Source organism: Papilio xuthus, unplaced genomic scaffold, assembly GCF_000836235.2.
Source record: "Papilio xuthus unplaced genomic scaffold, Pxut_1.1 DF827777.1, whole genome shotgun sequence".
Lineage (NCBI taxonomy): Eukaryota > Metazoa > Arthropoda > Insecta > Lepidoptera > Papilionidae > Papilio > Papilio xuthus.
In genome coordinates this window covers 869,303-883,719 of record NW_013530872.1, presented here as the reverse complement: position 1 = coordinate 883,719, position 14,417 = coordinate 869,303, and the positions used below count along the sequence as shown (strand labels likewise).

Genomic DNA, 14,417 nt, shown 5'->3' with positions numbered 1-14,417 from the left:
TTGATAGATATTTATTTAGTTTATTTATAACTTCAAAAAGCACACATGTTACCTACAAACAATAAAATGAAAATCCTTTTACTCGAAAACCTCTTCTGTACACAATTCCTTTGTTATGAAACGTGGTTACATTGAATTAATATAGCAGGTACACGGTTCGGTATTTGATATTTTATACGTCACATGTGTGTTTCAATACAGTTTCCATTGCCGAAACATCTGTACGAAAATGTATTGTTCTTTCATGTTTTTCAATAAGACTGATACGGATGTCGATATGTTCTACGCATTCGGCAGTGAAAACTTAAGTTAACTTGACTCACGAACATTTTAAATTTTAAACAAATTTTCTAAGGAAAGATTTGTCAACTAGCTGCCGCCTACGAATCCGTTCGCGCGATATTAATAAAAAACTTAATTATTATAGTAAACTGTTTCTACAACTATGCCAATTTCAGTGAGATCCATGCAGCTATTCTGGAGATACCTTCTAACAAACATCAATCCATCTAAACATTCCCTTTAATATTAATATAATTGTTTCAGATTCGAGATATCATACAGTCGACTAATAACTCTATCCTCTGTAATAAGTACCAAGTAAATGTAACTACAACCGCTAGTGTTTTGTGCGAAAAATTAAAAAATCTTTAACAGTGGTAGAGCCCGCTTTAACATCTTCGCACGAATCGGCCCGGCTCGCCCGGGGAAATACCACGACTACACAGAAGACAGGCGTCAAGTGGAAGCAATTCCGCGTTTCGTCTGATGAGTGTGCGTCCCGGAGGCCTAATTTAGTCCTCTTTCCCTTCCCACCCTTTTTCTTAGAAGGAAAGGATGGGAAGTGGAAGTGGACTTTCCGGATGAGAGGATGCATGGGAAGGGAAAATATTTTCTTTCTGTGCATCCTCTCCTTCGTCGATTAAAGGTAGGCAACGCATATGCAATTGCGTATGTCCATGGGCAACGGTCACTTCGCTATTTCAGCGATTTCAGGTGGCCGATTGCTCGTTTGCCACCTTTTGATATAAAAAAAAATGCCATGGTATTTATATATGCGTCATCTCAGTTCTAAGTGTATAAAGCAACACTAAGCAAAGAAAACTAAATATTAAGTTTATAAGATTATTTCACAACGTTAAAAGTTTCACACTATATAGGAACGCAGTTATGACGTCATCGAATACACATATCATGTTTTTGTGTACTTGTTGCAACAACAAATTTTGTAAAAAAGAAACTTAGTAGATCAATGTATCATGTTGCATATTATTTTTGAATTCCCGTGACGTGTTCGTACGTGACATGCGTTACAACAATAGACAGGAATCAAGTTTATTTTGGCAAAGTATAGTTTGTTTGTTTAGTCCCTTTTGTTTCATGTAGCGTTGGCTGGATTACAGACATAGATTATATCCAATGTGCGAAAGCAAACATTGGGGTGATATTAAAAGAAAACATTCGGCCTGTGGTACACGAAGATATTATTCTTGTCTTATTATCTTAACCTAGGTCTTCTAGTTTCATTATTGGCAAAATTAGAAGAATAATCTTACTAATATTATAAATATGAATGTTTATATGGATTGATGGATGGATGGATGTTTGTTTGAATCTCCAGAACGGCTGCATGGATCTCGCTGAAATTTGACATAGATGTAGAACATAATCTGGAAGAACACATAGGCTACTAGTTGACATTTTAATTTGGCGCGGACGGAGACGCGGGCGACAGCTAGTACAATTAATAAAATTAAAGTGCCTGAATGTAATATCGAAAAGAAAAAACAAATTTCACGAACGTTGTGTAGTTTTGATGCTTACAACAAAAAAAAACAATTTTTTGGCCTGTTTCCTGGTATTAACCTAGGTACCCATTTTTGATGTGCGACAAAGTCCGTGGCAACTTCTAGTGTTTAATTTTAAATGATCTCTATTAATAATAATATTGATTTCAAGGTCATTATCTCCAAATTTATACTATGAAAATACTTTAAGATGTATGAAAGCGCGATGTATAATACATTCGATTTTAAACGAAATAAGATTCGAGAAATTACCAGCAGACATCGAATTTCAGATTTCTAGTTTTCTACTTTACGTTACTAAAATTAAATTTAAAACGTAAAACTTAACACTGTAATATAAGTTTATATAAATGCGGGTAGTTTATAAAGTCGGTAGACCTTACCTGTTTGGGACTAATCACGTTGTTACGGGCTGTTAAAACTTTCAGTTTGTGGCATAACTCTACGGAGGCACTTTGTTAACTCTAATGTAAGGTTAACAAGTTATTTGTATTTAATTTGTGGTACAGAAATGCATTTTCTTATTAAAAGATTTTTCAAGAACGTTAATAAAATGTAGAATGTAATAATAGCTTTAAATATCTATAATTATGTACATTAACTTATGTAAATGTAATTTGAAACAAAAAAAAAGGAAAACAGAAAATTTTATTTTTAATTGGCTGTCTCAGGCAACTTCCTCCGCCCGAAATAAAAAAAGAACTTAATTAGTAGCCTATTTTTTTTATATCATATGGTAGCAAACGAGCGAGCGGCCACCTGAAATCACTGAAATAGCGAAGTGACCGTTGCCCATAGACATACACAATTGCATATGCGTTCTGCCTATGTTTTCTTCCAGACCATGTCCTATATCTCCATCAAATTTCAGCAAGACACATGCAGCCGTTCTGGAGTTATCTTCTAACAAACATCCATCAATATAGCAGTGTATGCACAAATGTAGAGTGTGTCTCGAGCGTACACGCTCCAATACATGCCGGAGAGAGGGGGCGTCATTCGATGTCAGACCTTTGGACCGGCAACACGTGTCGGTACGTGAACGTGCCAAATATAACACAACTAATGCTACACAGCCATACAAACATTTTCCTATCTAAGAGTAAGATTAAGAAACGCCAAAGCAAAATTACCAATCATATATTGAAATATGTATGGCCATACATACATGTTCATACAATTTTAGACTCAGTACACAAGGTATATTTATGATACACAATTTGTAACTCACCAAATATTATTGCTCTAACTTCGTACGGTACTAAGTCAAACTTTAAATTTGCTGGCCAATTCCAAGTAAATTTACAAACTACACTGAGGCTTGCTAGCTCAACATTCGCTAGTTGTTAACTCAAATATTATAAGCTGTGTTTTCCTAACATTTAAGTAGTCACTAGTTTCCGCCCGCAACTCCGTCCGCGCGGTATTAAAAAAGCTTAGTAAGTAGCCTATGTGTTCTTCCACAGTATGTTCAACGTTTACGCCAAATTTCAGTGAGATTCATTCAGCCGTTTTGGAGATATCTTCTAACAAACATCCATCCATCCGAACATTCGCATTTATAATATTAGTAAGATTGAATGTTCTCGGAATTATCAGTCAAAGTACTTCAACAAAAATATTGCCTTCTTTGTGTTACTTAAATCATAGTATACTTCCGTATCACATGATTTTGAAACACCCTGTATAACCCCCGATTTAACAAATACTATCATAGTGTGGCCTTCATTAAACCATAGTTACTTTGTATTTTAATAACATAAAGCTCATAATTTATGTTAATTAAGAAAAGTAGTTAAAACACCGTATCCCGTACCCTGGCAAGTGCGTGTATGTACACGTTAATGTTAACGTCTCATACGCCAGGGATCCATTAGCTAATAGGACTCTGAGATATAATTTACAACTACCCATATGTTTATGTATTTTATAGTAAACTTTGCTTTAAAAATATACTACAAAATTATATTTAAAATTATTGTGACTCGATTTTATTTTTACCATTACTATTTATCTCATATTGTTATTTTCATTTGTCTGATAGTGGATTTCTGAGACCAAATTCGCTGTGTAAAAATCTACATCTGTTATTCGTTATCTCTGTTTTGTCAAAGAAAATTTTAGGGATGACTATATATTTAATACAGAAATTTTGATCTCAGAAACCAACGGTGAGTCATCTACCTCACGGACTATCACTACCTATAAAAACGTACTCTTTATTTAAAGGTCAAAATGTTCATACAATTGTTTTTATTTACGCTTTTAGAAGGTGCAAACACAAATTTTACTCTTCATTTTTCTCGTCAGATTCATATTGCAATAAGCAATAATTGAAACACTGATTATTTATTAATAAATATTATTTAATAACAGTATTATTATTAGTATAGTAGTAGTAGAATATGACAAAATATAGTCAACTTAAGTTATTTTAATTAAAGTAACGTGATTTGTAATTAAAAAGTATGTACATGTATTACATTAATTAAATGTGTATTTACAATTTCGAATAAATATTAAATGGTTAATTATACATAACTACAATAACTTTGAATTCTAATTTAATATTTTACTACTCTAATTTAATATTTCAAAAATATGTATTCAACTTAGCACATAATTACATTTATCTAACGACTATATTAAATATTATGCTTTTAAAAATAACAAAAGCTTTAACATACTTTACTAAATAAGAAAAAAATTAAGTACAAAGATTATCTAAAATAATTTATCCACTGGAGAGAGCTAAAGATATGATTTTATATCTTAGTTTCAAAAACTAAGTCCCTTGTGAGATAGAACGTGAGTCTGACTTACAATAGCATTGTTAGCCCAACACGTATAGTCTATATGAGCCACGCTACGCGTCCACTTCTCTCCCTTTCTTCGTTAGGTGGGGACGCACTGACGAGTGGAGCGGGCGCTGTAGCGGTTGGAGCTTCGCTCACGCGACGTCGAGTGAGCGGAGGCTCGCGTCATGCGCCTATGTCAATACGCGCACACACCGCAGCGCTGACGAGGGTTACCAACGCTAAAGCGATTTGTACCGACGCTATCACGATCAAATCTCGTGATGGAGGTCTTGCTTCATCGTCTGAAGATACGCTGCTACGAAAAAAAACGTTAATCATGTTAATTTCATATTTAAATCTCGATAAATTAAGATTTAATTTAGTGCATTTATAATCAGTTACTTCCATTACAACTGGTTGTTTTTTTTTAATATCACCTCGTATTTATATAAAGGCTATAAGTTTTAACGGTAACGGCCTCTACAAACAATAGTGAAAGCTACTAACTTGTAATCAGTGCCGGTTGGATCAATGATAGTCCTGCAGCACTGCACGATGAGCGCGAGCAGCAGGCAACCCGCTGCCGCCCACAGCACTGCGGCCGCGCCCGCACCCAGTGCCGCGCCCGCAGCACTCCCCGACAGCGCGCTCCAACCACGCGACGTGTGAATTGATACCGCTACAGTTTCACAACCAATGAATTGTTCAAATACACAGTCTTTTTAAAAAACTATGTCTTAGAGGTGTAGTCTGTTTTTTTTTTTTTAAATTTAACAACCAGTGTTATTAGTTTTTATCTTACCCGCGGCTAGAACACTGACGCAGCCGGCGGGTATGCCGAGGCCCATGTTGAACTTCTGCCGCTCCTCTATGAAGGCCACGCTGCCCATTACCATAGCTGATATACCGCATACTATCTGCAAACAAATCTTACAAATATTATAAATTCGAATGGTTAGATGGATTGATGGATGTTTGTTTGAAGGTATCTCCAGAACGGCTGAATGGATCTTGATGGTATTTGGCATTCATATAGAGCATAGTCTGAAAGAACCCATAGGCTACTAATTATGTTTTTTTTTAACTTGTTAAATGTTAATAGGTTATACTTGTTACCTGTAGTACTCGAAGCCTTAAAACGATGGCTAAGGGATATGAAAATCCTCGACGAAATATGCTCCCATTTCTTTCTCCGGTGAGCGGCGCGACCGACTCTTTTCTTTGAGATAGAGCTGTCTGCAAATATAAAACGTGTTACCGTTTAATTCCATTGCCCATAATACATAATAAAACATATTATTTTGTTACGAGGAAATCCACTAATTAATCTTTATTTATAATTCACTAATAGGCATCATAGTTGTGGCAGAAAACAAAATTTCTTAAGATTTAGCTTTGGCTCTGTTAAAGCTATGATTGCGTCACAACAAATGAATTGTCTTTGATCACTTCTTATGCCAAAAACTATTCCTTCGTTTCATTTCGATTTATCTACATTTCATCTTCAGTTTATACGATGTAAAGTAACAATATTTATAGTGTACTTTTAAAACTTGTGAATAAAATATATTTACAAGCTTAATTTTTCTAAATTTGTATTTTACTATAAATGTTTCTCTTTTATTTTATCGCTTGAAAATCAAATATTTTACAATATTACTTGTTACTAATACTATAAATACGAATGTTTAGATGGATAGATGTTTGTAAACGGCTGAACGGTGAACTCTAAATGACTCGATGAAATTTGGCGTACATATAAAACATCTGAAAGAACACATAGGCTACTAATTATGTTGTTATTTTATTTTGTGCAGACGAAGTCGCGGGCTACATCTAGTACAATCATAAAATTAGATAACTGTCGTACCACATTCAGCTCCTCCATGTCGTCACAGTTGTAAGGCCTCGCGCATAATTTACGCTTCATACGTATTGAATTTCAAATGTCTGCGAGGAAACTCTCCCAGATCAATAGTATCTTGACATCTGAAAGAAAACCAATCTGCAGAACAAATATTTTGTTTGATTTAGGTCAACAAATTCAACAAATTGAAGGTTTCTTCCTCGTAAAGAGCTCAAGGTACGTGGGATACGTGTTTCTTTTACTATGACAAATCTAATTTGCTTGCTTGTTGATATAAAAGATGTTTTTTTCATCCTTGAATATATCTTAGAATACATAACACGATTCTTATAATCGTCATTCTTCTATTATCTTATATAATATTATATATAAAATTCTCGTGTCACAATTTTCGTTCCCATACTCCTCCGAAACGGCTTGACCGATTCTCATGAAATTTTGTGAGCATATTGAATAGGTCTGAGAATCGGCCAACATCTTTTTTTCATCCCCCTAAATGTTAAGGGTAGTCCACCCCTAACTTTTTATTTTTTCTATTTTTTAGACAAAAACGCGAACGGAGTCGCGGGCGTAATAGTAGAAAAAACGTACAATAATTTTGGCAATTGTAGCCCTAGCAGTATGGCTTCTTGGGTCTTTAATGTCTAATTGGTTTCATTACCACGCCTTTTGTGTAGTCAAAGGTTTAAATTAAATTTAAAAAAAATCATAAATAATATATAAGGAAATAATTAAATTTTCGTAATTTATTATCATAAATATATGTTTTAGCCGTTTTTATATAAGATTATGAGTAAACAACTTGTGATCAGATTTTCCATATTTTAAATGGTAGAGCGTGAACTTAATAAAATATTTATTAACGCAAACCACAAACTGAGCTCACCAATTTGCTAATGGATTTACTGCGCAGTCAAGTGTCACTGCCGTTAATTAAACTGTCAGTTTTGTAAGAGAGCTATGAATAAATAATTTATTATAATAATATTTATGTTAATAAAAACACGATATTACGAAAAAGTCGTCAATTTACACTATCGAAACACTTATAAAAAACATATTGCTATCTCTGTTCTACTAAAGGAAAATGACAAAGAAGACGATATGTTTTTGGATAAATATTACATCTGTAGAAACCCACGGTCGTCATTAAATCTCATTCAATTTTGAATGTCAAGTGATATTAGTGAGTACGTAACAATAAAAGAAAGATTGGGATAAAAAAAAACATTTCAGTTCCCGAAGGTGAATGCGAAGCTATCTTGTTTTAAGGAAACAAAAAAAAACATTTTTCTTTTCTTCTAAGATACACTAATAATTTATTTATTTCATAATAGTCTTTAGTAAATAACTAATATCGTTTTTATTTACCATTGGAACTCGAAAGTTGCTTATCAACAACTCGAATACAATACTTTATAACAATAGAACCAAAATCACCACAATTAAGTCTGTTCCGGCTTTAATCGAGAAACTTTTGCACACAAATTACGATATTTTGCTGCGCAAATCACAACCGAGTAGCTCATTAATGCTATAAGGTAGAGTACTAAAGGTTGATTACTTTGGAAATGGAAATAATTTAAGGGGGAAACTGAGGGTAATTCCTAAAAATTACTTTCTAAAAGCTCATTTTGTCTTCAAATAATACTTTAGAAAGTCAAATTAAACTCTTAATACATTGTTTACTTCGTTAATATCTATACAATGGTGAATCAAAAATCTTATGAGTGAGATTTTAAAACAAACTCATTATCACTATGTCTCAACTTATCCACAGTACCCAAGATAGAAAGTAATATGTTATATTCCTATAATAATATTATTAATACAAATGTATGGATGGATGTATAAGGAGGTATCTACAGAACAGCTGCATAGATCTCGCTGAAATTCGGCATAGATGTAGAACATATTCTGAAAAAGTCATAGGCAACTAAGTTTTTTTTTTTTAAATTAATTTAAGTTACGATTACATTTCAAAAACAAGAAAAATATAGCGACACTTTATAGAATTTCAATATGATACCTACTTAAAATTAGTCTTTTCAACGAAAGAGAGCAACAACATATACTCTTGTATGTTGACGAAAAACTCGTGACATATTTTTGCGAATCATTATGAGCTTGGGTTTCTTTTGTTTATAGAATGCTTGCGGTTTTTTTAAAATTGTATGAATAAGTTATTTTTATATTTACTAATTTTAGTAATTAACTAGCTGTCACCGGAGACTCCGTCCGCGCGGTGTAAAAAAACTTAATAATAGCCTATGTGTTCTTCCAAACCATGTTCTACATCTATCCCAAATTTCAACGAGATCCATACAGCCGTTCTGGAGATACCTTCAAACAAACATCCATCCAAACATTCGCATTTATAATATTAATAAGAAGTAAGAATACTAAGATTAAAAGTTGATCTTGAAATGCTTAAACAATGTAGCGTAGTAGAAGAAAAATAACTTTCTTTCGTAATAAAATTTTTCTAGAGCATATTCCAGTCAAGTACTATCAAATTTGAATAGAACTGACTGGCATTTTATTACTTTTATTTTATATGCTGCAAAAATTCATGAATATTTAAGTTAATGAAACACTCAGAACTAAATTACGAGTATAAATGCTTTTTCACACTTCATATTACAGAAATAGAGCCAAAACTAAACGTACATCGCTTATTTATCCTGTTTGCATTGCTCTTAATGACAATAACATACTTCTTAGTTCTTAAGATATATTTGTCTAATGTTTCACAGTATTAGTGTTACTATAAAGGTTTTTTACATAACGTAAACTGAAATAAGTAAGCCGGACATTGTCCGCCTTTTGAACCTATGAATCACTGTACTAAGTAAAGTCGAATCTTCTCAACCACGATGACTAAAGTTCGTTAAAAGACATCAAAGAAGTAGAAAACAACAAACTCTTTTATATCAACGCTATAATCCTATTTAATTTTACAACCACAATTTGAGGTCTTTGATCTCCTAAATGTATCGTAAAAATTAACGTCCTCCTTCAAATGATACTTGAAGTTTTACCAAATGGTGATAATAATTGGCATTTAAACGCTATTTTATTTGCCACTTCAAAATTTAATTACGAAATAAAAGGGTACTGTGGCGAGATTCTAAATTCTATTTAAGATATTTTAGACAAAAGATTTAATGGAATTCTTCATCTTATGAAAAAGCTTAGCTTAGTTAATGAAAGGACTTATTAGATTTGTTATCACAATTTTAATAGGATTAATTGAATTCTTTAACTGTTTGAAAATTTAATAAAAAATCAGATATTCGTATTTGCTTTGTTATCTCATTGTGTTCAAGCCTTGTGGCCAAGTCAACCATAACTTAGGGTAGGCTCCGAGCCACTCTGTGTGCGAAGAGTATTCACATGTGTCCACACCCCGGTAAACAGTGAGCCGAGGGAACCAGAGGGGGTTTAGTGCGTAGGCTCCTTGTCCCATTAGGGATGTGGAGAGAGTCCCATATAACCGGAGTGGCTTTCCCCGAGGCGCCTGGTATGCGTAACGCATTCACCCTCTAAAAAAAAAAAGCTCCGAGCCACCCATTGGGAACCTATAGTGAGCTGATGATGATTATTAAATTCGATTATACAACTAAGAGGGATGAGAGGGGGCGAGATGGTGTAGATCCTTTCGAATTCAATACGTATGAAAAATTATAACAAATATATAAAAAAATATGAAATAACATACGAACTGATTATATCTTACTAATATTATAAATAAATGCCTATGTTTAGATGTATGAATGTTTTGTTGAAGGTATCTCCGGAACGGCTCAACGTATTTTGATAAAATTTTGCATATATGTAGAACATAGTCTGGAAAAACACATAGGCTTTATATAAGTTTTCTTTTTAATTCCGTACAGACAGAGTCACAGGTGACAGCGAGTTCCAAAATAAATCAATATACAATAAATGATATTGTCAGCCAACGAGGTGTATAAATGAAACTTCTCATTTCCATTGAATTCGTCTAAAGGTTAATTATATTCACAATCGGACAAAAATATACAAAAACCATACAGATAACAATAGAAACAAGAACACGCCTTCAACAAAAAAAAACGTTACATTTTTTCCAGAGTTAATTAATATAGATTTTTATTAAAACACATTTTTTCACTACATCTTTCCAGATATAAATAAGGTTTATTATCTTATAATAAAACCTATTATTATACCCCATTTGATATTTGTCTTGATTGGACCCTTTCAATTATATTCGGCTTTCATTCGTCTTCATAAAATATTTACGACTCGCACTCTATCCCAGTTACGAGTCGTATCTCAAACTATTCGAACCATTGATATATAAGATCTTCAATATATATATATATATATGTATATAGATGTCGCCCGCGACACCGTTCGCGCGTAATTAAAAAAAAACGTAGTTACTTATGTGTTCTTCCAGACTATGATCTACATCCATGCCAAATTTCATCGAGATTCGTCCAGCCGTTCTGGAGATACCTTCAAACAAACATCCATCCATCCACCCATCCACCCATCCATCCTGCCAAATACTCGTTTTTATAATATTAGTAAGATTATAGCGTATTTAGTTGTAGACAAAAGTTATTAAAAAAACATAGCTATACATATCCACGCGGACGGAGTCGCAGGCGGCAGATAGTATAATGTATTATAGCAATCCTATAGGTGTTTAGTTTTCACCAAACTTATTTAGATTTAAAGCTGGCAATCAATAACTGCACAACTTACATAATTATATTCTCTTTAAAAGAAACTGAAATAATATATTTCTAATATTTAATCTGTGGAAAATCAAAGGTAAGATTAACATATTATATCTCAAATTACACTTCCGTTTGTTTTGTTCCTCCATAATATGTATAATAGCAATAATTTTCAGAGTTTTCATTGTTCATGGTCTTCGTATTAATTAACTTTTCAACTCTTTCATCATTTGCATATATTATTGTTCTATTTGTAAAGAATATTCCATTTTATTAATTACGTGTACTATTCGAAATAATGCTTATAATTTTATGCTTGTTAGTGGATGGTTTCTCGTTAAAACTAAACTTAAATGACTACCCACATTATTAAGCTTAGCATAATTATCCCTAAGGATTATGGGTTATTCATATTATCATTTTATATATTAGAATAAGCAGGAATTGAAAATTGAAAGCTTTTGGTTTTCGATATTATTATATCTTAATAAATAATTTAATTTATTCAGTACCAAGTTTGGAACACTGCAAGCGCCTATATCTATTGGTACAGGGCTGGCGTTAGGGTCGGACACTATAGGGCGACCGTACAGGGTCTACAGTCTTACATAACCCTTTTAAATCCCTCCCCCCTCTCGCATAGTAAAAAGGGGGTGCTGTAGAAGGGCCCTAGTAGAGCTAAAACCGTTACTGCATAAGTAAACTGAAGTGTGTAGCAACTTCTCACATTATTTAAGATTGATCTAAAGCGTTCCGAAAGGACGGCGATTGACAAAATGAACGAAGATTGAATATTTTGACCCTAAGCTTTCTTGTGTTATACAATGGCCTATTGTCAAAATGGAATTGTCAACCTTATTGCAAAGATCAGTTTCTTTAGAAAAAAAAGGAAAGAGACATTTATATATTTATATAGTATAAATCTGATTCTGTCGTTACCTAGAAGTAAACGGTCTTTAGTCGATAGTCGATTGGTCTAATTATTATCAGTGTTTACATAGATGGATGGATGGATGTTTGCTTGAAGATATCTCCAGAACGGCTGAGCGGATCACGATGAAATTTAGCATACATATAGAACATAGTCTGGAAGAACACATAGCCTGCTCATTTTTTGTTTAATTCCACGCGGATGAAGTCGCTGGAAGCAGCTAGTGATTTTATAAAAACAACACCGACTTTTCGCACAATTCCGATTTCGTTCTTTAGAAATATCATAAAATCATTCTGTAGTGTGTTTGACAACAATAGGAGTAAATAAACTCCTCGTACTGCATTCCCGGAGAATCAATTATAGTCCGGCTGCCGGTGTGATAGATACGATATTATACTGGGGGCTGTTGACATACGAGGAATCAATTCAAAAGGCATATAGGCATATATATTCATATGTCCCAGCGATGCCAGTGACAACGAATATCGAATAACTTGACATTTGAATTTCTATTTTCAGCAATGCTTTAAAATTTTAGGGTTCCGTACCCTGACGGAAAAACGGAATCTTAAAGGATCACTTTGGTGTCCGCTGTTTGTCAGCTGAATCTGGAATTTATATCAAATACTCAGACCTACGGTACCTTGGATCTGTGAAAAAATAAAACTTCTAAGCCAACGCAATCAAAAGATACAGCCGTTTATGTCGCAATTTTTTTTCGTAGGAATATGACAGACGATTTTGCAATATGTTTGTCAGTATGTCTATTTCATAGTGACTTATTGCCTAAATGATTCGACAGAGTTTTTAATGTGAGGTATCTTTGGATTCGTATTTTAAACGTAGTCCGGCTTTTTAGGTGTTTTAATTAAAAAATGTCGTAATCTTTGCTGTATGTTTCGTTTGGACTAAGGTTGAACGCATTTCCCCATGTTCCGGTAACTTAAGTTTATTTAGGATTGTTAAAACAAGATGTATAATTTATTTACATCCGTCTATTAACTTTATATTTTACTGTTCATATTAATGAATGAAGATAAGCTAAAAAAATAAAAGAAAAAGAAAATAAGCTACAAAATTGAAAATCCGCATAGTTGCATACAATTGTATCGACATTTCTTTTGCTTTTAAATATACGTATTTTATAAAGATAATTAAACTGTCAATAATGATTAAATAAAAAATGAAATTAAAAAAAAGAATAATTTAAACGCATAAAAAGAACTTACCGTAAATTTTACGATAACAACGACTAAAACTATAGTAACCACAACACTAATTGTCACAAACAATTTAAATAATTAGTACTATTAATAAAGTTTATGAAACTTTCAAATTTCGCGATAGGGAAAATCCGTCCTGCGACATGCGACAACCTCAAAGGCCGTAACTCGACTGAAAGTTGCCACTAAGGTTAACCGATGCTTGCTCTACGTTACATCCTAAGTAAGAAAAATCTTTGAGTTTTAAAAGAAGACCTTCTCATTATAATGTTATTATTGTGTTAATTTAAATACGAGTATATATTAGGAATCTTAAGATACAAGAAAAAACTTAATTTAATAACTCTATATGACTGTGAAAAACTAGCGGTTACCTGCGCTTTCATTCGAGACAGACAAAAATTAAAATAATTGATTTACATTATAAGCAACGCTAATACATAATGCTTGCGATATATTTAATATTTCTTCGATATTACATACAGACACTCCAATTATATTAACTTTATAGACAGAAGATAACTAATTCGTTTTACGCACATTAAAAACTGATGGAAAAAAGAAGGAAAATGTCAGGTCAGGATTTTAATATTCTTGGTTAGGCTATACATATGTATCTTAACTTTTCAAGTTCAACTTGAACATATTTAAAGTGGTTTAACCAGAGATGATAGATTAAACACGAAATAGTCGTTAAGTTTTCAAATTTAATTTAATATCCCATCATTTTGGTGTGTGCTTTAGACGGTTGACAAGACGACATTTTGACATCCCTTTGTTGTGTGACAAAGATATAGTTACTACTGAGGATAACTTTATTAACATAATTAGAATGTCTTACTAATGTTAAATGCGAAAGTTTAGATGGATAGTTAAATGTTTGTTTGAAGACATCTCCGGAACTGCTGAACGGATCTCGATGAAATTTAGCATAGATGTAGAACATAGTCTGGAAAAACACAGAGGCTACATTCTTTTTTATTCCGTGCGGACAGATTTGCAGACAAACAACAGTAAGAGATCGTCATAGCCATCTTACTTCTTACTAATATTA

The 14,417-nt window shown here is 33.0% G+C and overlaps 1 protein-coding gene across 1 annotated transcript; it reads right to left on the bottom strand.

Annotated features, from left to right (window-relative positions):
- Positions 1-4,574: 4,574 nt before the first annotated feature.
- LOC106115724 (uncharacterized) lies at positions 4,575-13,482 on the bottom strand. The gene is made up of 6 exons (XM_013309186.1): positions 13,370-13,482; positions 6,477-6,595; positions 5,723-5,842; positions 5,409-5,523; positions 5,114-5,285; positions 4,575-4,922 (listed from the first exon to the last, which is right to left on the bottom strand). The coding sequence occupies exons 2-6, from the start codon at positions 6,534-6,536 to the stop codon at positions 4,790-4,792; spliced, it is 600 nt and encodes a 199-aa protein (XP_013164640.1). The 5' UTR covers positions 6,537-6,595; positions 13,370-13,482; the 3' UTR covers positions 4,575-4,789.
- Between the last annotated feature and the right edge of the window lie 935 nt (positions 13,483-14,417).

Coding starts and splice junctions, on each gene's coding strand:
- LOC106115724 (XM_013309186.1), bottom strand. CDS start 6,536: ATGAAGCGTAAATTATGCGCGAGGCCTTACAACTGTGACGACATGGAG. Junction 5,843..6,476: donor ACATGGAGGAGCTGAATGTG/GTACGACAGTTA, acceptor TTATATTTGCAG/ACAGCTCTATCTCAAAGAAA. Junction 4,923..5,113: donor CCAACCGGCACTGATTACAA/GTTAGTAGCTTT, acceptor TTTTTTTCGTAG/CAGCGTATCTTCAGACGATG.